Source organism: Psammomys obesus, unplaced genomic scaffold (assembly GCF_907164565.1).
Source record: "Psammomys obesus unplaced genomic scaffold, mPsaObe1.curated_primary_1811, whole genome shotgun sequence".
Taxonomy (NCBI): Eukaryota; Metazoa; Chordata; class Mammalia; order Rodentia; family Muridae; genus Psammomys; species Psammomys obesus.
In genome coordinates this window covers 25775964-25799977 of record NW_026596069.1, presented here as the reverse complement: position 1 = coordinate 25799977, position 24014 = coordinate 25775964, and the positions used below count along the sequence as shown (strand labels likewise).

The window sequence follows — 24014 nt, the reverse complement described above, 5'->3', positions numbered from 1 at the left end:
TTCATCACTTCTTTCTTTCATTCTCTCTTTCCTGTGCGTGTGTGCATGCTTGGTTTGTTTGAGACAGGCACTTACTATATAGTTCAAGCTGGTTTGAGTTCAAGATTCTATTGCCTCAATCTCTCCTCTGGTAGAACTGCAGAGTCGCAGCACAATATCTGACCTAGAGTTGGTTTCTGTTTTGATACAACATCTCATTGTATATCTCTGGCTGGCCTGGAATTCACTATGTAGACCAGGCTGGCTTCGAACTCATAAAATCCATTTGCCTCTGCCTCCAGAGTGCTGGGATTAAGGCATGTGCTACCACACCCAGCTATAAATAATTTTTTTTGAGGAAAAGAAAGTTCTGTTTATTGAAAAACAAAAAGACAGAGCCCAATTGATATAAATCCCCAAATACATAATAACCACAAAGGGTCAGTGTCAAAATGTCTAAAAGACACAGTCAATGCAGGGCAGACGAGCCTGGGCTTCTCAGGAGTACATGCACTGGAATTGCTCAGACACAGAAGAGTTTAGCACAGCCCCTGTGAAAAGGCGACATGTCAGTTTCTGAAGGTTATAGAGTCTCTCTCACCCTGCACAAAGATTAACTTAAATGAATGAAAGACCTTAAAGTAAGGCCTGGAACTTTGAAACTGTTGCAAGAAAACACAGCGAAACATTTCAAGATACAAGCACAGGGGAATGCTTTTTCTTGTTTTTTGTTTGTTTGGAAACAGTCTTCTGCAATGTAACCAATGATTGCCAGGAATTTCTGATACTCCTGCCTCCATTTTTGGAGTGCTAGGGGTTACAGGTAGGCACCACCAGCTCTAGGTTGTTTTTTATTATTTTTATTTTCTTTTATGTGTATGTGTGTATGCTTTAGTATATGTATGTGTACCACATGTTTGCAGGTTCCCAAGAGGCCGGAGAAGGGCATCAGATGCTCTGGGGCTAGAGTTATAAAAGCTATCAGCCAGACAATACTAGTCCTCTGCAAGAGCAGCAAGTCCTATTAACTGCCGAGACATCTCTCTAGCTGCACGCGCAGTTTATGACCAAGAGCAGCGGCTGAGTCACATCCCCAGCCCTGGGCAGAGGATCTTCTCTCTGTAGAGGACTCCAAAGGGCAGGAAATAAAACAAGAACTGACAAGTGGAATTACATGAAGTTTAAAAGCTTTAGCATAGTGAAGGACAAAATTATCAGAGTGAACAGACAACCTACAAAATGAGAGAAAAATCTAGATATACAAATGATGGGACTAATACCTTGAGTATAAAAGTTAAAAAGTCATGAGAAAGTATACAATCCAGTCAATAAATAGGCAAGGAAACCATTCACAAATGGCCAGTAAATTTATGAAAAAATGTTCAACATCCTTAGCCAGCAGGACAGGGAAATCAGACCACACACTGAGATTCTATCTTAATCCATTCAAAATGGTTATCACCGAGAAAGCCAAGGAGCGGGAGAGATACTCGGTGGTTAAAAGCACCTGCTGCTCAAGGGCCCATGTTTGATTCCCAGCACCAACATGATGGTTCACAACTATAATTCCATTCCCAGGGGATCCAACGCCCTCTTCTGCTCCACAGGCACTCATGCAGGCACAGACATACATGTGGGGCACAGACATACATGCAGGCAAAACAAAACACTCATACACATAAACAAGTCTAAAGGTGTTTTTAAAAGAAAACAATTATATACCCATACAATGTAAGTGTTGGTTGCTATTGAGAGTAGCTGGGCTGAGCTGGTTCAGTCATGAAATTGAGCTTGTTGTCTTTGAGCTTATCAGTTGTGTGTCTGTCTAAGCAGACATTTCTCCAGCATGTAGGCCAGGCTGTACAGACAATTATTTACATTATTGTCATTGCTCATGTACAGACTCAAAGTATCTATGCTGGTGGGGGAGAAGAAACGAAAAAAGGAAGAGGAGAAAGGGGGAGAGAAAGAACAAAAGAGAAAGGAAGGAAGAAAGGAAGGAAGGAGAGAGAGAGAAAGAAAGAAAGAAAGAAAGAAAGAAAGAAAGAAAGAAAGAAAGAAAAGAAGGAAGGAAGGAAGGAAGGAAGGAAGGAAGGAAGGAAGGAAGGAAGGAAGGAAGGAAATTCATCATGATGTTACCTATGGTGGGGAGGAAAGGAAGAAAGGGAGGGCCTGGAAGAGGCCTCAGTGGATGAAGCCTGATTGATGACCTATGTTTGAGTTCCAAAGCTTGTCTAACGGATGGAGAGCCCCAAACCTGCAAACTGTCCTCTGACTTCCACATAGACACAGTGGCACATGCTGCACAAGTGCAGGCACATAAAATAAATAGATGCTAAAAAGAAAAAGTTAGTCTGAGCTTGGTGGCACACAACCATAGTCTCAGCACTTGGGAGGCAGAGGCAGCCTGGGAGTTCTGGGAGTCCATTTTATAGACCAGCCTGGTTTATAACAACTAGAGTTCTAGGCAGTCAGTGCCATACAGTGAGATTCCCCCCCCCTTTTGGTTTTTCAAAACAGTGTGTAGCCTTGGCTGTCCTGGACTCCTTTAGTAGACCTGGTTGGACATGAATTCAGAGAGATCCACCTGCCTCTGCCTCTTGAGTGCTGGGATTAAAGGTGGGCCACCACACCCAGTGGCCCCTGTCTCAATAAATACATGGAAAGAAAGAAGGAAGGAAGGAAAGAAGGGAGGGGAGTACATGACAGCAGCCATCAGGGATGAAGGTATTGATGCTATTATAGGTCTTGGATTGGAAAATATTTTTGTTTGTTTTGGTTTGGGTACTTATAAATTTCATAAATATATTTTTAAAAAACAAAGCCAGAGTTGGGAGTAGTGGCTCATGCCTGTAATCCCTGCACTTCAGAGGCAGGAAAAGCGTCATGACTTGGAGGTGAGCCTGGCCTACACTCCAAGTCCCAGACCAGCTAAGGCTGCATAGTCTCAAGAAACAAAAACAAAACACAAAAGGTCCAGCATGTGCCCTTGATCCCAAAGCTAGTGAAGCAGGGGCAGGAGGACTGGAGGACTGGAGCAGCCCAGTTTACATAAGCAGAACTGTCTCAAATAAAATAAAAATAAAGATACAGTCAAAAGCAAAGGGAAAGTACAAGAGAGTATTAGTAACTGTAGCCGGCTGGAGAGCAGAGGACAGCTGCAGTTTAGACTTTTGGGACTGCAGAGGTGTCTGCAAGCTTGAACGTGCTTGTTTTGCTAGCGAGGGGACCAGAGTTCAGATTCTAGCATCCCATAACCAGCCAGGCTTGCAGGCAAGGGCACGCGCACACGCACAGTACACACACCCATACACAATGCACACACACACATTGTAAATTCCTTCACATCGTGAAAAGATCAATCCTGGAATGTGTGTGCTTATGGATGTCTGTCTGCAGCCCCTGTCTAGCCTTAGTGAATCACACTTATGGTCTGCAGGCTTTGGAGGAATGCCACAGAAAGAAAAACAAGAACCCCAACACTGAGGCAAGGAGAATATTAAGGAGGGCTCAAAGATCAGATGAGGAGAGAGGAATGTAAAAAAAAATAGGGGAGTAAGAAGGGAGTAAGTAAGATGTGAAGGGGAGAAGAGGGACTGAGCAAAACAAGGAAGAGAATCAAGAAGAGGAAAGCCACTCCCCAAGCTCCTGTCGTGTTCAGCCTCTGGGCTGGGCAGTCAATGCCTTTCTTCTAATAACTGCAACTGTTAGGCAGTTTGACGTCTGATTTGGGGGAAGATGAGATCAATCCACTGTCTTCTCAGTGAGGAAGATTTAGGAGTGAAAGTGCTCTTCATACTCACTTAAAAAGGGAAAGAAGGGGAAGAAGGTTTCAGAGATATGGGTGAAAAAAAATAGGAGATGGGATAAGCTGGGGTCAGGCTGCTTGCCTGCAAGGCTGGACACACGCTGGGGGGTGGGCTTAGGAGGGGCTTGTTACCCAGGAGGCTTGGGGCTCTCTCTGGAGTGCAGAACACTAGCTTGCAGAGGCAGGGGTTCTCTAAGTCTGTGTGTTCTCGCTGGCCCTTTGATCCTGGGACCCACTCCTCAACTGTATTCCCTCGTCCAGAGAGCTGAGCAATTGCTGCCCCCATCTCCTCTATTGCTGGGGATATACAGTGATATACAGTGACCCCAGCACTCACCTACACTCTTGGCTCTCCTTTCTCAACAGCTATTCCTATCTTGTGAGAAAGCTCCTGTGTCTTTCAGGGTACCAGATGCCTAGTGTATTCCCACAAATAATAAGTTCAATTCCGACTCTGGGAAATGTGGGGCCACAGAAAGAAGTGGTTATAGCCTCCAAAGGGACAGGGGAGGGGGCAGAGATACTCTCATCAGTACAGAGTGACAGACACAGAAATGAAGAAAACAGTGCTACAGAAAGAGACAGAGGCAGGCTACCAGCGCTGGGCACAGCGCATACAGACTCAGAGAAGGAGACAGAGGGCCACAGAAGATAGATTCAGATGGGCTCAGATGGACTCAGATGGAGCCCGAGCCAAGTCTGGGCACAGAGAGACCCAGCAGCTGATGGAACAGAAGACGTACAGAGTGCTTGCTGGCAGAGGAAGGCCAGGAGGAGGGGGTGTCAGGCAGTGGCCTGGCCGGGGTCTGTCATACCCGGTGAAAGGGTTGGCCACCCTGCTGCTGCTGTTGCTGCTGCTCCTGCTGCTCCTGCTGCTCCTGCTGTTGCTGCGCTCCCAGAAGGGCGTCCAGTTCCTCGAGGCTCTGTAGAGACGGGGCTTCCTGGGTGCTTGGGCATCCCGATGACTGCAGTCTCCTCCTGAAATACACATTGCCACCACTGCCCTTGTAGCCAGCAGTCAGTGATGGGCACCAGGAACGAACAGTTTCTCAGCCCAGCCCTGTTGTTTGGCCCCAGCCCAGCCCTTCCTGTTAGTATAGGCACAGATCAGACCCAAACTACGCTCTGCACAGGTACAGTTGGCTTCGGACAAGAGCGGCCCCTGCTGGTAGAAAAGCAATACTGCCCCACAGAAATGAAGGAGGCGAAAGGCAAGCTGAATTCTCCCCGTTTGGATTCCGGTGGTGACTACCTCCGCTCTTACTCAGCTCTGGGGAAGCCAGCGCCCCTTCCCTCTGCACCTGAGGCACGGAATTAATGTCTGTTCGTGAAGGTGACTCTGAGACACTCAGAGAAACCCGTAGGCAGGCATTACAAAAGGCACTCAAGCCAGGCCTGCACGAAGGTATCGCTGTTCACCCAATTCCCGCAAAACCAGCCCTGGGACAAAGTCGCAGGGCATCTCCCTCACCCCGCAACACCACCCCCACCCCATCCCACCTCCATCCCGCGTCCATGCCGAAGCGCTGAGGAATGCTGCGCCACTCACCAAAGCAAAGGGCTTGTCTAAGGAGACCATGCCCAAGTCAAGAGACTGCCCTGGTGGCAGCGGGCCTTGGACTCACGTGGACAGTCCCCTCCCCCTGCCTTCCCTTTTATAATTTCTTCTATTTGGGGGAAGTGGTCAGGGATTTTCCAGGAGACTGGGAAGACACGGGTCCCTCTGCCCCAGCCTGGTAAGTATGTGCAGAACTCTGAGCAAGGGCAGCTGTCCCCAGGCAGGCCTGGTGACCCACACCTGTCAGCTCAGTACTTGAGAGGGGGTGTCAGGAGAATCAGGAATTTGAGGCCAGCCCGGGCTCAAAAATCAACAAAAACCACCGACAAACTAACAAACACAAAGCTCCCGCTGTTTCTGGCTGCAGCTCTGCCCAGGGCATGGGTCTGCCTCAGGCTGATAGCAGCAGGGTGGCAGAGGGTGAGGGGTGGGGGCGGGGCGGAGCATCGCCGGAAGGACAGTACCCACTTCCCTCAAGAAGCCTCTTAAAGTTCTCTGGACCCGTTTCCTGTCCTGAGATGAAGAGCTGGGTCACACGGCCTCCAGGCTGTGAAGCTCAGCCGGGACCCACTCAGGACTCCCTCCCACCCCCACCCCACCTGGCTGTGCGATCCGTGGGAAGGAGTGAGCCGCCGTCAAGAGCTGTGGTTAAGAAGGCAGGGGCCATCCTCCCAAGAGTCTTCACAGGCTGTGATTCTCCAGGAGAGCTTTCAAATCCTCGGAGACCGTTCCTGATCTCCTATCTCTCCAGAGAGCTCAGTGGCAGGGTGGGGGAGGGGGAAAGACACCAGAATGTGCCTTTCTAAACACTTTCTCCAAGGTCTAGAGACGGGCAAGGGAGGGTCAGGAGGTCCCTTGGGGACTCACCTGCTTATTGGGTCCTGAAACTCCTTGCCAGGCCCCCAGCTGTGTCTTTTGAAGGTGTCGGTGGTGTGGCTGTGGGCTCTGAAAGCCCCAGACCTTCTAAGGGGTGACGCGTGGAAGCCGTTGCTGTCGTCCTGTTTTCCCTCCCTCCCTTTCTCTTCTTCATTCTCCTCTTCCTCCAGCTGCTCTGTGGATTCAGCTGCAGACGGGCAGCACTGAGCTTGGCTGGGAGGCACCGGCTCCACTGGGTCGTCACCTACGAAGAACTTCTCTGGGCCCAATCTGTTCATGGAAGGTACACGGAGACGGCTCTGAATCAAGAAGAAAGAGAAAGAGAAGAGTGAGCAGAGTTCTAGAACACTGGAGAACGGTGCTACAGGACTGTAATCTTCAAGAGGCTGAGGCAGAGGAATGGCCCTGAGCTTGGGCCAGGCTAGGCTGAGCTGCATGGTGAGTTTTGTGCTAGCTTGTGCTAAGAGTGAGTCTTTTAGAAATAGAATAAAACAAAGAAGCTGGAGAGATGGCTCAGAGGTTAAGAGCACTGGTTGCTCTTCCAGAGGTCCTGATTTCAATTCCCAGCAACCAACTGTAATGTGATCTGGTATCCAAGGCAGAACATTGTATACAGAATAAATAAATGTTAAAAAATAAAAATAAAAATAAAAAAAAGCTGCGTGTGGATGGCACATACCTTTTGGAAGGCAGAAGCAGGCTGATCTTGATGAGTTTGAGGCCAGCCTGGTCTATACAGCAGGTTCCAGGACAGAACTACATAGTGAGATCCCATCTAACAAAAAAAAAAGAAAGAAAGAAAGAAAGAAAGAAAGAAAGAAAGAAAGAAAGAAAGAAAAGAAAAAAAGAAGGGAAAGAAGAAAGAGAAAGAGAGAAGCCTAGAATGGCAATGGGTTCCTAAGGGGTGATTCAGGGAAGTCTTCCACATAACCAGGCTGCCGAGGATCTCGTATTCCTCATTTCTGAGGCAGTGTTGGAGAACGCCTGGCTTAGGGTTATGAAGCCAGCTCCATGCAGGGTTGAGTGTAGAACTTGGCTTCTCTGGCTCTTAGTCCAAAAAAAGCTTAGTGAAGGGAGCTTGCTGGGAGTAATTGCACATGCCTGTAATCTCAGTACTCAGAAGGCAGAATGGGAAAATGAGAACTGAGAGTTCAAGGCCACTGTGCAAAATAAAGTGAGTTGGAAGCCAAACTGAGCTACATAGTGAGACCTTGTTTCAAAATGAGAAATTTGTAAAGAAGCTTTGTGATTTTTTAATTGATTTAATTTTATTGTATGTGCTGTGGTGTGAGGGTGTCAGATCTCTTGGAACCGCAGTTACGAACAGTTGGGAGCTGCCGCGTGGGGGCTGGGAGTCAAACACAGTGGAAGAGCAGACACTGCTTTTAAGCACTGGGCCATCTCTCCAGCCCTCAGAAGAAGTTTTTTGTTTGCTCATTACTGTTACATTCATGGAGCATCTATATGGTAGAAAGCCATGCTAAGAAAAGCAGACGTTATTTCTGTCCTTAGGTGTTCATCCGTGTGTGTTCGTGTGTGTGTGTGTGTGTGTGTGTATGTGTGTGTGTGTGTATGTTCTCAGCCTAACGCACAAGTCAAAAATGATTTCATAGCTACAACATGATACAAGGGAAATTTTACCAAGTCTTTGGCCAGCTTGGGCAAGGAGGGGCACACCTTTAGATCCAGCACTCAGGAGGCAAAGGCAGATCTTTGAGTGTTCAAGGCCAGCCTGTTCTGCATAGTGAGTTCAAGGACAGACAGGGCTGCATAGTGAGACCTTGTCCTAAAATTAAAAAAAAAAAGAGCTTTTGTCTATCAGTGGGTAAACACATATTACAAAACAGGAGGATCAGGTTAACTTTGAGGCGGGGGGGGTATAAAGTAAGGGGAAAGGGGCCATGTATGGGCTGGTGAGATGGCTTAATGGCAATGGTGCGTGTGTGGAAGGCCTACTACCTTAATACATTGCCCGGGTCCTACAGAGGGCAAACAAGTGGGTCTGTTATTGTTCATTTATGCATGTGTGGCAGGGTGGACATGCGCAGGTCAGAGGGCGCCTTCCAGGAGTTGGCTCTCTCTTTGCTCTCTTTGCTCGCATGCCCCTCTCACCCTCCGCTGGGTGCTTTGCTCAGGAAATGGCTCCAGGTACAGCAGCCAGGCTGGGTCTCTTGCACTGAGATCACTTTAAGCCACATCACTTTTCCTGATGACAGAACGAGGAGATTCTGAGACAGAGACTTGAAATGAAGTAGGAAGGGCAGGAAAAAAGAGGAAGCAGGGCTTTGACTTATCTTCCTGTCTCCTTTCTGCCCTAGGCTGTCTCCACTTCTCTGCTAACTTCTTAACTAGGTTGCTCACCACTGACTCAAAACTATACGTCCGAGGATGAGAACTTAAAGTAGTGCAGCAGGGGGCGCTGTAGCTCAAAGCCAAGCCCATGCCTCCTTCAGGGGCAAGTGTGGTTTAAGCAGATTTGCTAGCACAGACTTCTTAAACTGCATAATCTTGTACATGCTTCTTCTCCTCCTCCTCCTTCCTTCTCCCTCTCCCCCTCTTTCTCTCTCTCTCATTTCTTCTCTTCCTCCTCCTCCTTTTTCTGTCTCAGAAAATATGAGAATGATATTCTTTACTGTAGTGATTTCAAAGGCCTCCATAGGTTCATGTATTTGAATGCTGGATCCCTAATTGGTGGAATGGTCTTGGGAAAGATTAAGAGGTGTGGCCTTGTTGGAAAGGTGTGTCATTGGGGTGGGCTTAAGGTTTCAAAAAGTGACAACAGATAAAAGTGTCTTGTTGTCCTCTGCCATTGGATCTTAGCCTCTGCTGTAAGCTTTCAGCTACTGCTCCAGTGCCAGACCTGCCTGCTCGATGCCATGCTTCCTGCCACGATGGTCACAGACTCACCTCTGATACGGTAAGCAAGCCCCAAGTAAATGCTGTCTTCTGTAGGTTGCCTTGATCATGCTATCTCTTTATAGCAATAGGACCATGGCTGAGACACCTACCTTGGCCAGGCAGTGGTGGTGCCAGCAGAGGCTGCCACATGGGGGATCTCTGAGTTAGAGGCTAGCCTGGTCTACACAGTGAGATCCAGGACATCCAGAGCTATGCAGAAAGACCCTTAATATCTTGCAAAGATATTAAGACACTGACTATAAGCTAGGCATAGTGGTGCTCTCCAGAGGCAGAGGACAGCCTGATCTACATAGAGAGTTACAGGGCAGCTAGGCTACATAGAAAGACACTGTCTCAGAGTGAGAGAGGGAATAACATACATCGTGCAATTAAATAACAGGCTTCAACCACATGCTGTCGTTGCTGGCATTATTTGGGGCTTGCTGGAAGGAAGACCTAAAGAGCAACACAAGAAACACATCGTGTGGCGGTGCCCCACTGTTTATCTTGAGACAGAAAGAGAGAATAAAGAGCCGCAGGCTGACAGTGACACCACTGTGTTGCAAAGTTATCAAGAACAGAAAAGAACAGCCTGCCTGATGCTCAGAGCCCCTGGAAGGGAGGGGTGGCAGGAGGTGTCTTTTAGGATAAGCCACGGCGGCAAACTGTAGCTGACAGATCTGCCCTGTGAACGCTCGCAGTGGTAGATGTCAAGCCCGGCCTCCCATGGACTAGAATGCTCTACCACTCAGCAAAGCCCTAGATGGCAGGTTTTGAGAGGGATCTCACTATGTAACCCGGGTATTTTGAGCATTCGTGGAAACTCACCTGCCTCAGTCTCCAAACTACTAGAACTACTGTTATAGGAACCACACCCAGATAGATGTCCTGCTATATTTTATTATTATTTATATTTATTTATTTTTTTGTTTGTTTTTGTGATGATTTTATTACTGTGTAGCCCTGGCTGGCCTTGATCTCACAGAGATCCACTTGCCTCCGGCTCCAAAGTACTGGATTAAAGACTACTACACTCAGATTTTTTTTTTTTTTTCTTTCTGAGGCAGGATTTCCCTGTATAGCGAGGCTGTCCTGGAACTCCCTCTGTAAACCAGGCTGGCCTTGAATTCACTGAGATCAGCCTGCCTCTGCCTCTGCCTCTGCCTCTCAAGTGCTGGATTGATGTTGCCTGATGATCCAACCAGCCACTATTATTATTATAATATAATTATTAACCTTTATTTTATATGTATAGGTATTTTGCCTGTCTGCATGTTGCTCTCAGAAACCAGAAGATAACAGATGCCCCTAAGTCTAGAGTTATAGATGGTCGTGAGCCACCATGTTGGCTCAAACCTGGGCCTTCTGGAAGACCAACCAGTGCTCTCAACCACTGAGCCATCCGGCCCCCTTGTTTGTTGAAACAGTGTCTCTCTATGTAGCCCAGGCTGTGCTGGAACTTGCTAGGTAGACCAGGATGGTCTCAAACTCACAGAGACCAATCTGCCTCTACCTCCCAAGTACTGAGATTAAGGGGGTGCACCACCATGCTTGGCCTTTTTTTTTAGGTATCATATATAAATGGGCATTTTGTCTGCATGTACATCTGCATACCAGAAGATGGGATCAGATCCCTGGAGACGACAAGGATAGACAGTTGTGAGATGCCTAGCGATAGATGGGTGCTGGAAATTAAGCTAAGGCTCTCTGGAAGAACATCCATGCTCTTAATCATCAAGCTATCTCTCCAGTCCCTCCTGGCTTCATTTGATCGCTTTAACGTACTAATGCCCTCTCCATAATCGTTTGTCCTTCATAAGATTATAAGATATGTTTGTACCATTTTTCATGCCACAATGTCTAAAACATTGTTGAGTCCTTTCCTTACCACCTTTCCATGGGCTCTGGGGGTTGAAGCTGAGTCACCAGGCTTGCTCGGCAGCTGCTTTTACCATGGAGCTGTCTTGCTGGCCTTCCTTATTTTTAACATTTATTTGTGTCCATGCGGGCACACATGTACCATGGAGCGAGTGTAGAGATCAGAGGACAGCTTGGAGGGATCATTTCTCTCCTATTTCATGCATTCTGGTATTAAACCAGGTGTGTTGGCTTTACAGCAAGTCCTTATCTAGTTATCTACTCAATGACCCTATCTTTATTTTTAAGTGCATTTTGTCTATCTTATGTGTATGCATGTATGAGAGAGAAAGAGAGAGAGAGAGAGACCTTATAAGGGGGTACAAGTGTGACACAGCACACATTTAGAGGTCATAGGACAAATTTGGGGGATTGATTCTCTCCAGAAATTGAACTCAGGTCATTAGGCTTGGCAGTGAGACCTGCTGAGTCATCTTACCATTCGTTATTTTTTTAAAAATGATAATTATTTTTATTTATGCATATGAATGCTTTGCTTGCATACAGGCATATATGCACATATGCATATAGGCATCATACCACACATATGTAGTCGCTGTGGAGGCCAGAAAGCACAGGATCCCATGGAACTAGAATTATAGATGGATGCAACCTACCATGTAAACACTAGAACCTGAACCCGGGTCCTCCGAAGATCAGTAAGTAGCCTAACTGCTGAGACACCTCCCCAGCTGCCCTCATCCCCATGTCATCTTTTTTTAAATTATTGAAAAATTTTAAAAGAACAACAAAAGAGGTAGCTCCAGATGGGAAATATACACAAAGGCTTAAGGAAATTTTAAAATGGCTGCCCATAGAGACGCTAGATAAAAAAAAAAAAAAGAAGCTATATAACAACATAATCAAGCTAGATATTTTATTTACACGATCAAGGATCAATTACAAGATGAAGGTCTATATGCTAAGTTAAAAACACAGATTCTGGGGGCTGGAGAGATGGCTCAATGGTTGGGAGCACTGTCTGCTCTTCCAGAGGACCTGAGTTCATTTCCCAGCACCCACATGGCAGCTCACAACTATCCAAGATCTGACACTCTCACACAGATATACATGCAGGCAAAACACCAATGCTCGTAAAATAAAAATAAATTTTAAAAAAGATTCGGTTTAATAATGTCACCTTAGAGCAATGCCATACAGTTGCTTATGTGTTTCATTTTCCAGAGTTTGAAAAATTAAAGTTTGTGCATTATACCATAGAGTCACTCTCAAGATTTTAACATGCTTTTGCCGTGAAGTCTGCAAAGGAAGATTCTGAGATTGTACCCTTACTAGACATGATGGTTATCTTGGAAATAGCTTTACAGATTGAAGCTGATGATACTCCAGCATATGTAGCCATTAGAATACAACAATGTTTTAGACATTGTGGCGTGAAAAATGTTACATATATATCTTACAATCCTACAGGACAAACAATTTTGGAGAGATCTAATAGGACCTTAAAGGAAGTGCTCATTGAACAGAAGGGGGATATGGGAATGCCCATAGATAGATCAAATAATGCTTTAGTGACTTTAAATTTCTAAAATATCAATGAGACAAGTAGCATAGCTTCTGAAAAACACTGAATTTTAGAAAGGACTGCTGAATTAGATCAACCTACAGATGTCTTAACTTCCAAATTAAAGGCAGGAAATGCGTTGTATTGGAGAAGAGGTTTTCCCTTTTGTTTCAGCAGGAGATGAAAAGCTATGGATTCCTTCAAAATTACTAAAGATTAGATTTGGGCTGGATAGATGGCTCAGAGGTCCTGAATTCAGTTCCCAGCAACCACATGGTGATTCATAACCATTTATAGTGAGATCTTGTACCCTCTTCTGGCCTTCTGGCTCACAGGCAGGAAGAATACTGTATAAATAAAATAAGTCTTTAAAAAAACAAAACAAAACAAAAAAACATTAGATTTGACCTGGGGAGACTGCCCAAAAATCTTGACTGCAGACATGAAGGAAGAAACCAGGAACAGCAAAATGGGTAACATGAATGTCATTCATGGGAACAGCTCTGAGACAGGCTGAGCCATGAGAGCATGTTTCTGCATAGCCAATAAATCTTGTTGGCTACAGAGTCCTCAGGACTCATCACAGCATCCTTTCATATGGCATGGATGAAGATCTATGTTACAGTCTGGTTATACAGTCCAAACTACTTGAAATAGAGTGCCACAGAGCCAGCTCTTTAGCTGATTTGTACATACTGCACATTCATTCCATACAGGTGTTAATGCAGAAATGTTTATTACCCTTAAAACCTTATATGTTTATAGAACAAAAGGACCAGACGCCAAAGAAGAGAAGACAAATAGTTCAGATGGTCCAGCCTCACAGACTGTTTCAGCCAGGACTTCAGTTAAGCCCTGCACTTTCCCATCACACAGAGACTGGACAGCAAATGTCACAGCCAGCTTTCCTGGAACTTGGCCAATATCCTAGTTTTCTTAAGACCTCCCAAAAGAGAACATTGCCTGCAGACAGCAGGAAGTAATTTTAATAGAACAATGTCTCATTCCCAAAAATTGAGGTGGATGGTTTTGGGTTGTTTGTTGGGTGATAGATGTTTGTTGTCATTTAAGGGGGGGAGGGGTCACAAGTTGTTAATGGTCTTGGTCAGGGAGGAAACAAGTATAAGAGATTAGATTCAAGGCCTGGCACTGTGTTGCAGGCCTGTAATCCCAGCACTCTGGAAAGCAGAAGCAGGCAGATCTCTCTGAGTTCGAGGCCAGCCTGGTCAACAAAGTGAGTCCAGGACAGTCAAGGCTACACAGAGAAACCCTGTCTTGGAAAAAAAAAAAAAAAAAAAGGTTAGATTCAGGGATTTCTCTCTTTTTCTTTCCTCTATTCTTTTTTTCTCTCCTTTCTAATATTAGGGAAAGGGGGAAGAAAAGGGAATGAAAAGAAAAAAGGAGTTATAAGAATGATAGGATAAAGGGGTATGGGTTTTGTATAGTGATACAAATTGAAGATTATATTTTGTTACAACATAGTGTATATATGTTTCAGCTCTTGTTTAAGGTATTGTGCCTAAGTCATTTAAAAATGCAATGTGTAGGGCTGGAGAGATGGCTCAGAGGTTAAGGACACTCACTGTTCTTCCTAAAGGTCCTGAGTTCAATTCTCAGCAACCACATGGTGGCTTATAACCATGTAAGATATGGTTTGCAGGCAGGATGTTGTATAAATAACAAATAAATCTTTTTAAAAAATGCAATGTGTAGTTCTATTCTTTTTGAAAGCTTCTATTGCCAACTGTTTAGGAATAATTAAGAACTGCAGGTTAGTAGCTAGTCTGTAGAAAGAATAATTATTCTTTCTATATTAATTCATACAGGAAATTATTACAACAGTTTTTAACCAGCTATTTACCCAATGACTGACACAGAGAGACTATGATTTATTTTTAAGCTGTAAGCAGTATGCTGGGCAGATTCTGAACTACCCTAATCCTAGTGCCTTTAAAACCCACATCAAGCCAATCACATGACTCCCGGAGTGGCGGCTGCTCCATCAGTCTCTTCCTATAGCCACATGCTCATCACCATCTTGCCTTCTCTCCACTCCTCCCTCTCTGGCTTTCTTCCTTTTTGCTGCTCTTCTGCCTTTTCCTTCTCCTTCCCTCTCTCAAACCCCAGCCCAGGAACCCAAAACTCCACCCACCTCCTTACCAGCCAGTCATAGGCTTTAGCATATTTATTTAGCCAATCAGGGATAGTTGGGTAACATTCCTTATCATCACATGGTTACAGGGAATAGTTTAACTTTCAGGGGAGAGGTAATCAGATTTCAAGGCACTGAAATCAGCATTTGAAACACAGTTGAACCTTCCTCCAACATCAGTCAATCAAACTTATGTTAGGTACTAGTTTAGTTAATTACAAAAATAAGCTTTACTTGACCTCCTATAGATGTTTTCAAAGTTAAACCACAGTAAATAGCTAGAAACAGGCAACCTTTGTCTATTCTCATATACCATAGATAGATAGATAGATAGATAGATAGATAGATAGATAGATAGATAGATAGTCTTCAAAAACTTCAGAGATCCCCAGGCAAGGTGGCAAATGCCTCAAATTCCAGCACTCATGGAGGCAGAGGCAGGCAGAGCTCTGAGTTCAAGGCCAGACTGGTCTACAAAGCAAGTAGACCAAGAGAGAAACTCTGTCTTGAAAAAAAACGAAAACAAACAAACATTCAACTTAGAAACCTACAAAATATGTCATTTAGAGATGTTTTATTAGCTTTTCTGGGGATGGTGCTTAGAGGTACTCAGAATGGTCCAGCATGTGGCATTGCAGGCTCTCCTACAATACAGCCTCTAACAAAACCAGGCTGTCTCGAACCCCTGGCAACCAAGACGGTTGGGAAAGTACCTAAAGCTGCAAAGGTGTGTGCCCAGGCAGACTTCAAAGGGTTCGTGCTGGAAGGCCTAAAGTCCTTCTGAGATTGTCTAAGACAAAGAAGCACGTCAGCAGGGCCTATGGTGGTTCTGTTTGTGCCAAGTGTGTGTGCGACAGGATCAAATGGGCTTTCCTTATTGAGGAGCAGAAAATCATCAAAGTGTTGAAGGCACAAGCACAGAGTCAGAAAACAAAATAAATATGCAGCTTTTTTAAGTAATAAAAGTCAAGGCTTGGTTAAAAAAAAAAAAAAGATGTTTTATTAATAAAAGGCTTTGTTGACAGTGAGACATGTCTGCTCCTGGCAGCAACCCATTCTACTTCAAAAAACATGATGGGCATCAAAGAACCTCCATTTGGAGTTTGCTTCAAATGTGGCAAGCTAGCTACTGGACAAAGAACTGCCCTTGTCTCAACTACACACAGCATGCTGTCCAAGCTGTGGACAAGGAGTACCCAGAAGTTGACTGCCAAGCTTTGCCAAGACAGGCAGTCCTTCATAGTTCCCTGCTTCACAAAGAAGTCTGTCTTTGTTTGTTTGTTTGTTTGTTTGTTTGTTGGAGGGGTTGAGACAGGGTTTCTCTGTGTAGCCCTGCCTGTCCTGGAACTCATTCTATAGACCAGGCTGGCCTTGAACTCATTGAGATCTGACTGCCTCTGTCTCCCAAGTGCTGGGATTAAAGACTACATAGTTATAGTCTCATGATTAAGCTTAAAGTGTTTAGGATCTAAGAAAATGCTTTAAGGTCTAAAAAGATATTTGTAGGTTGATAAATGGAAGTTATGACAGGAAGTAATTTAAATATAGAACTTTGAACTCACCAAGATAGGATAGATAGCAGAGTACTTTCTCCCAGGTTGCCAAATATGAATGGACTGGACACTGTGAATGTAATTCTTACCTGATGGTTTTCATAGCTGTTCTTACTGCATAGTTTATTATTATAAGAGAAAGAGCCTTTTACTGAACTAAAAGGGGGAGATCTTGGGGGATGCTTTTGTGTACTTTGTTTACAAATGGTGACTTTTGTGCCCAGAGATCTGGAATTTGGCACTGTCATTTTTTTTTTTAAGATTTATTATTTATTATGTATACTGTGTTCTGTCTGCATCTATACCTGCATGCCAGAAGAGGGCACCAGATCTCATTACAGATGGTTGTGAACCACCATGTGTTTGCTGGGAATTGAACTCAGGACCTCTGGAAAAGCAGCCAGTGCTCTTAACCTCTGAGCCATCTCTCCAGGCCCGGCATTGTCATTTTTATGGAGCATATCCTGACTCAATATTCAGTAAATATTCTTCTCCATCACCTCCTTATTGGTCAAATAAAGATCTGAACAACTAATAGCTGAGTGGAAGAGCATAAGGCAGGCGAGACTTCCAATCCCAGTGGGAGGGGTCTCACATGGGGACTGGAGAGAGAGGTGGACATGGGAACATGACTGAGGAAGCAGTTGTGTGAAAGCAAGACTAAGATGTTAGGTTAACAGGCCACACGATGGGAAGCACCTGCCAGCTATAGTGCCTGAAGCTTTTACTATATATAGACGTCTCATGTCGTTATTCAGAGCTAGGGCTGGCATAGGAAAGCTGTGTGGGTCCATTTCCAGACACCGAAGCTGCACCTGCTGGTGCATTCTTGTAATCCCAGTACTTGATAGGCTAAGAGGAGAAGACTACCACTAGCTCCAGGTTAGCCTGGGCTACACAGTGATGAGACCTGTCTCTAAAAGACAAACAGAGGGCTGGAGAGGTACCTCAGTGGTTAAGAGCATTTGCTGCTCTTGTAGAAGATCTGGGTTTGGTTCCTAGTTCACAACTATCTATAACTCTAGTTCCAGGAGATCGGATGCCCTCTTTTGGACTCTGCAGGCATCATGTACATGATACACTGACATACATTCAGGAAAAGTACTCATACAAAATAAAAATGTTGGGATGACCTACATTTGATACATACTGTATCAAATGGCTATTATCAGTGTGCCCCTGTATTTTCTTTTTCCTTTCTCTCTCTCTTTTTCTTCCTTTCCTTCTTTTTTTGTTTGTTTTGTTTTTTGTTGGTTTTTTGAGACAGTGTTTCTCTGTGTAGCCTTGGCTGTCTTGGATGGGCTTTGTAGAGCAGGCTGGCCTTGGACTCATAGAAATCTGCCTGCCTCTGCCTCCCAGGGTGCTAGGATTACAGGCATGTGCCATTGCACCAGGTTGCCTCTGTATTTTCAATTGTTAATTGCTGTGCTGCCAGAGCCAAGTTCTGGCTGGGTGGTGTCATTTCCATGGCTCATTACCTGCTTTCTATATGTAAATATTTGTCCTCCCTCACCTGTCCAAAAGATGATTCTCTAAGATTATCATATTAAAAAGAAAGCTGCTGTGGTAAAGGGCAACACAGAGAGATGGACTGGGCCTTGTCCTGCTGCTGATTGGTTCAGGCTGGATGCATAAGGAGTGTGGAGAATAAAGGGCTGGCAGCTGGAGCTGGAAAGACAGGCAGGAGACAGAAGCAGCGGAGACAGGAGGTAAAGAGAGAGCCATCTGGTGGGGACACAGCGGCAGGGAAGTTGGATTAAATTTAGAAGCTAGCTGAGGGACTGCCCCAGCAAAAAGGCCCAAAATCTTATACTATACAGATACCTTTGTGCTTTATTATTAAACCCCAAGGGCCCTGAAAGCTCCTGCAATATAAAAATAAATAGAATCTCAATATATATATATATATATTTATATATATAAATAAATATAAAAAATAAAATATAATAGTATATATTATATTATATATTTATATATATTATATATTATATTATATATATTATATATTATATAGTTTTATAATATAAAAAATAAAATATAAAAAATAAATAAAAAAATAAGCAACAAAAATAAAAGGTGGACAGATCCTGAGGAACAAATGAGGTTCACCTCTGGCCTCCATACACACATACAGATACACACAGGAACACACATGTACAGACACAGAGGAAAACACATGTACATATACTCATAGACACACAGAGGAACACACATGTACACACACACACACAAAAGTTCAGGGTCATCCTCAGTGACAATGAGTTTGAGACCAACATGGAATATATAGGATCGTGTCTCAAAATACACACACATATAAATATAATTTCCATGAAATTCAAATTTCAATACTCAGGTTTTTTTTTAACATGCTCACTCATTTACATATTGTCACCAAAGTCTATCATTATGACAGAGACCATATGGCTCACAAGCCTAAAATATTTTTTTCTGTTTTTTTTTAAGAAAAAGCTTTAAGATCTGCTATACATCCAATCAGGCATTGTGCAATGGTTTTGGGGAGAAGACATTGATGACCCCTATATACCCACTTCCGAAATATCAGCTGGAGCCCACAGAGAAAGCTTGTGAGCGTTCAGCCAGCAGGCACTTTCCTCTCTCTTTTACCCCTAGAATTGTCAGCACCCAGAGCCAGAGGCAGGTAGATCTCTGTGAGGTCAGGCCAGCAGGCCAGACAAGACTATGAACTGAGATCTTGCCTTAAAAACTAAAACAAACAAAAACTTAAAAATCTGAATCAAGTGATTGTCAGGCAGGCCCTGGTTCTGCTGGCTGACAGTCCCAGGAGAGGACCGACTGCAGTAAACTCTTCAAAAACCAGTTAGTTAGTTAGTTAGTTAGTTAGTTAGTTAGTTAGTTAGTTAGTTAGTTAGTTAGTTAGTTTGAGACAAGGTCTCCTTGTATAGCCTTGGCTGGCTGCAGACTGTTCTGAAGATGATCTTAAATTTCCAGTGATCCTTGGAGCTAGAAGTGCAGGTGTGCAGGTGTGTGCCAAGCCTGCTGAATGTGCTGCTGGGGGTTAAACCCAGGGCTTTAAGAGGTAGGCTAGGCCAGTACTCTACCCACAGGGCCACAACCCCAGCCCCTGATGCCTGGAAGGTTTCCTGTGTCTAGCTCTGGAGTTCTAAATCCCCAGGGTTCAGGGACAATAATGGAGAAAACCTGGACAATCCAGGTAATCAAGACTGAGGAAGGCCAGGGCTGGCGGTGCATGCCTTTAATCACACTTGGAGGGCAGAGGCAGGTAAATCTCTGAATTTGAGGCCAGACTGATCTACGCAGAAAGCTGCAGGCCAGCCAAGGCCACATACTTCTTCTGGTCAGGGTCATAGGAAAAGTTTTAGTGGGTCAAATTTAATCTCTGGCTTGCCATCAGGCCTGAGGATCTAACTTTAACCTGGGACCCACATGGAAGAAGGAGAGAACTTCCAAATGCTGGCCTCTGATCTCCACAAATGTGCCAAGGCACCTGCACCCCCCTTAACACACACACACACACACACACACACACACCATTGCGCTGGCTAGTTTTTGTCAACTTGATAAGCCAGAGTCATCTGAGAAGAGAAACTGAGAAAACATCTCTACAAGATTGATTGGTCTGTGGGTCCAGCCCACTATCTGGAAAGAAAGAAAGCAGAAGGAGCAAGGCACAGGGAGCAGAGTTCTTTCATGGCCTCTGCTTCAGTTCCTGCATCCAAGTTCCTGCCCTGACCTTTCTACATTATGTACTTACTGTAAACTGTAAGAAAAAAATGAACCCTTTCTCCCCCAGGTTGCTCATAGCTGAGGTGTTTATCACAGCAACAGAAGACCTAAGACAACCCTGAGTCCAACAATGAGAAGCGGGGTTAGCACAGATCTGCTTCAGCGTCAGAAAGACCGCAGGGCTGCACTTCCTTTCTGACCCTGTGCATGGGGCCACTTATGGCAAGAGTGCTCTCTCTTCGACAGCTGCCTGCCTTGGTGTTCTGCAGCTCTTTCCTTCTCTGCCTTTCCTGTACAATTTCCAAAATGCAAAACGTGTGCGCCTGCATCTGTATCGATGGAAAGACCAGCAGATGCTTGTCTGGCCAAACCATCCACTCCTCCAAGTCATTGGGTAGACATCGCCCTGCCCCCCCCCCCCCCCCCCGCCCCGGCTCTGTGCTTCACACATCAGCCCAGAATTTTGCTGTTTCCAAAGGTGATCATCGGCTTTGTTTTGTTTGCAAATTGAATTCAGGGATTCTGCCTTTGTCCTCACCTCACCCCAGCCCTGGGCTTGTAACTGTGTGCTTCTATATCAGAGCCCTGAATCCTAGTCAAGTCAGGGAGGTATAGGATAAGGAAGCAAAGACCTATGCAGCCCAGCAATCCTCCTGTCAGTTTCTCAGCAGGCACTGTGGTATCTGTGCCAAAGGGAGGGGGCAAGAGAAGGCCTGAGGTTCAGAGACTCTGGCACTGTGACACAGGAAATTAATGCAGCAGATCCCAGGAAATCTAAAAGTAGTTGGTAGAGTGGTTAACTCCTGATAGGACAGTCTGGACGCCGGAAGGGCCTGGCCTCAGGCCTTGTGTTTGACTGTGGCTCTTGGGCTCGAGAACAGGCCTTATCCACGCTATGTAGGAGCTTCACCACAGCGCTCTATCCCCAACTGTGGCTCCTCCACCCTTTTTCCCTTTATTAAATCATAAATGTGCAGGAGATTCTTTTGTGTGTATGTGTGTGTTGTTTTGTTTTTTGAGACATGGTTTCTCTGTGTTGTCCTGTACTCCTTTTGTAAACCAGGCTGGCCTCAATCTTACAGAGATCCACCTGCTCTGTCTCCCGAAGAACTGGGATTAAAGGTTTGCACCATCATGGCCAGCAAAATTCTTAATTCTATTCATTCATTTGAATTTACAATTTTATTAGCTTATAAAAAATAGATTTCATTATGGGGTTTTTCAAACAAAATGTATTTTGGTTGTTCCTTCTATCCCCACACTTAAGGAAAGTGTCATGTCATTGGTAATCCTTGGTAATTCCTCTTCATAACTACAAAAAAAAATAACCTTAAAAGGCTTTGAGTAACAAGTGACATCTCATAACTAACTCCCTGAGATAAAGAAATACTTGGTGACACAAATACTGGGGCATTTGAACCTCCAGGTTCCCAGATCTGTGGCTATCCTTGGTGTCCATATGCAGGAAACACAGTAGGGTCTGGGGTGTTGTGCAGACCTTTGATCCCAACACTCCTGAGGAAGAGGCAGATGAATCCCTGAGTTTGAGGTCAGTCTGGTCTACATAGTGAGTTCTAGGACAGCCAGAGTTACATAACGGAGAGATCCTGTCTCTAAAGAAAAAAGAGAGAAATGAAGGAAGGAAGAAGAAAGACAGAAACAGATAAACAAAGGAAAATATAGCCCCCAGGCAGACTGGACTTAGCTCAGTGGCAGAGCACTGGTCTCAGATCGCTTACACAGTGCTAGAATCCGGCCCCAGCGCCATAAGGATAAGAATGCTAGTGGGGTTTTGTCTAGCTTTTGCTCTTGATGACAGCGCAACGGAGTTAGATGGCAAATTCATTTCACTTTGAAACCTAGTCCTGCAACTTACGTCTTCATTGACCTAGGTTAGTTATAGAAATCCTTATAACCTCGTATTTAATACAGGGATCGAGTATGTAAACGCTACAAGATTCTAAAGATTAAAAAAGAAAACATAAGAAGGATATAAAAACATTTGCTACGCAAGCTGTGTTAATTAATCATTGGCCACTATTGTGAATCCTTACTTTCCAATTTGCATACTTGCATGCATAAACACATGAACACATGCACAAAAACACATATACACATTTACAAACGCGCACACAATGCGCCCTATTCAGGAATGGGAACTGAACGTGAGATGCTGGTGAGAGACCTGTAAGTCCCTTTGCCACTTCCGGGGTGGTGAGGAGCCCCTGGACATTTCTGCTCCCTGAAGAATGCACATTTATCAAACAAGGACCCAGGAAAGGGAAGAAGAAACTCACCAGACCTGGGAGAGGTCCTCAAGATGGGAAACCTGTTCTTGCCCTTAGCTGGCAACTTCAATATGGGTGCAAGTCTTGCTCCAGGCAGCCCCTCTAAGGGTCTATCCCAGCACCTCAGTGGGGGTGCCTCTCTCTTGGTCCCTCTACAGGAACTGTTCATGGTCCAGAAGTTTGCATAGGAACCAGGGGACACTCATTCCAGTCCTCACCAGCTAGCTGCCTCTTCAACTGCTTAAGCCCTTCCCTTCCCCACCCTACTTCAAACACCCTAGGCAGTTCTGTGGCCAGGCCTTTAACCCTTTTGGTGCCACTGCCCTGCCCTAAGCACTCCCTGAACAAAGGGCAGCCACAGGATTCAGGCTCCTGTGGAAGGGGGTGTGGGAAACCAGCAGGGGTCACCCTGAGGGGAGAGGATGTGGGACCCAGAAAACTAGGGAACTTTTATCTTCCCTCTAACAGGGCACAGGGGGAAGCTGGGAAGGGGAAAAGGGAACATTGTCGCAGGGCAAAAGTCACAGCTGGAGACCCACTTAACAGCGAAGTCTTTCCTGAGATCAGCAGGATCCTCTGTTCTCTCTCACATTTGGCTTAAAAACTGCTCTTTGGTCCCTTTAAGAGGCAGGTTACAGTATTGAGGAGGAAAAAGACTGTATTTATTTGCGATGAAAGTACAAGAAGGAACGATTACACAGGCAGCTATAGGTGAGGAGGCCCCAGCTCTGACAGGAAAGGAATGACCAGCCACTCAGCACACAGCTACATGGCATGGCTTGTTTTGGGTACCAGGCAGCAGGATATCTGACCATCTCCTCCACCCTTTCCTTGCTAACAACTGAGGGTGGGTGGACTCAGCCCTCACCTATTCCAGAGCAGAGGGCAGCTTGGCACACACTCGACTTCCTGAGGTAACTGGGAGCATGCCTCTCTAAGGATCCTGTTGCTGTGGGAAAGGGTTTGCTGGGAGATTTGCTGACTCTGACAACTAATTATTTACAGTGCCTGGCACAAGTTAGCTTCATCCCTTGTTTGTAAAGTGGGCAGTAAATGGGAAGTGTGGGTTTGTAAGTCACTTAACAAATATGTTGTGGGTCAGTGTGGTGGCACACAGCACTCTGGGGGCAAGGCCAACCTGGGCTATCTAGTGAGTTCAGGCTAGCCTTGTCTATACAAAGACAAGTTTTGAGACCCTGTCTTAAAAATAATAAGTAAAAATAAAATGCTAACTGCCACCTGCTGGTGATCTTTGGATAAGCTACTGTACTTTGTTGATGACCTACTGAATAAAATAATCACATTAGTTGTCTTATGGCCAGTCATCCTTTGCTGTGGGTGAGGGGAAAGGCAGCTGCTGCCAGAGAAACTATGCACCCTTCCCTATGCACCCCGACCAAATATGAGAAAGGAGCAGTGACTTGCTTCTTCTTGAGAATACAGGGGAAATGCCTGTGCCATCTTACTGAGGAGTCCATGGAAACCCAAAATAAACAATGTGATGCTGCAGGTGAGGATCCAATCTCCAAGATGATGATTGCCAGAGGCTAACACAGTGCCATCTAGGGGCTGGGACCCAGGTATTCTGTGTGCTCAGTGTTGCTCCCCATAACCCACTTGTGCACTCCAAGGAGACAACTTCCTGTCTCCCACCGAATTGCCCTATTCTGCCTGCAGTATAGGCTCCCATACTCTTTCCATCTTCCTCAGGTCTGAAGGCCTAGATGTGAAGAG

General features: G+C 45.1%; 1 protein-coding gene and 1 pseudogene across 1 annotated transcript; one reads left to right on the top strand and one right to left on the bottom strand.

The window, feature by feature from the left end:
• Window positions 1-382: 382 nt before the first annotated feature.
• Window positions 383-22485, bottom strand: LOC129689950 (nuclear transcription factor Y subunit beta-like). Its single transcript, XM_055625392.1, has 4 exons — window positions 22290-22485; window positions 6213-6520; window positions 4603-4765; window positions 383-530 (listed from the first exon to the last, which is right to left on the bottom strand). The coding sequence occupies exons 2-4, from the start codon at window positions 6497-6499 to the stop codon at window positions 519-521; spliced, it is 462 nt and encodes a 153-aa protein (XP_055481367.1). The 5' UTR covers window positions 6500-6520; window positions 22290-22485; the 3' UTR covers window positions 383-518.
• On the top strand, window positions 15338-15688 carry LOC129690176 (60S ribosomal protein L34-like; annotated as a pseudogene).
• Window positions 22486-24014: the final 1529 nt, after the last annotated feature.

Bases quoted from the DNA above. Each gene is read 5' to 3' on its own strand.
- LOC129689950 (XM_055625392.1), bottom strand. From the start codon at position 6,499: ATGAACAGATTGGGCCCAGAGAAGTTCTTCGTAGGTGACGACCCAGTG. The intron at 4,766-6,212 runs GTGAGTCCCCAA...TGTGTATTTCAG, and splicing joins TTTCAGGACCCAATAAGCAG to GAGGAGACTGCAGTCATCGG.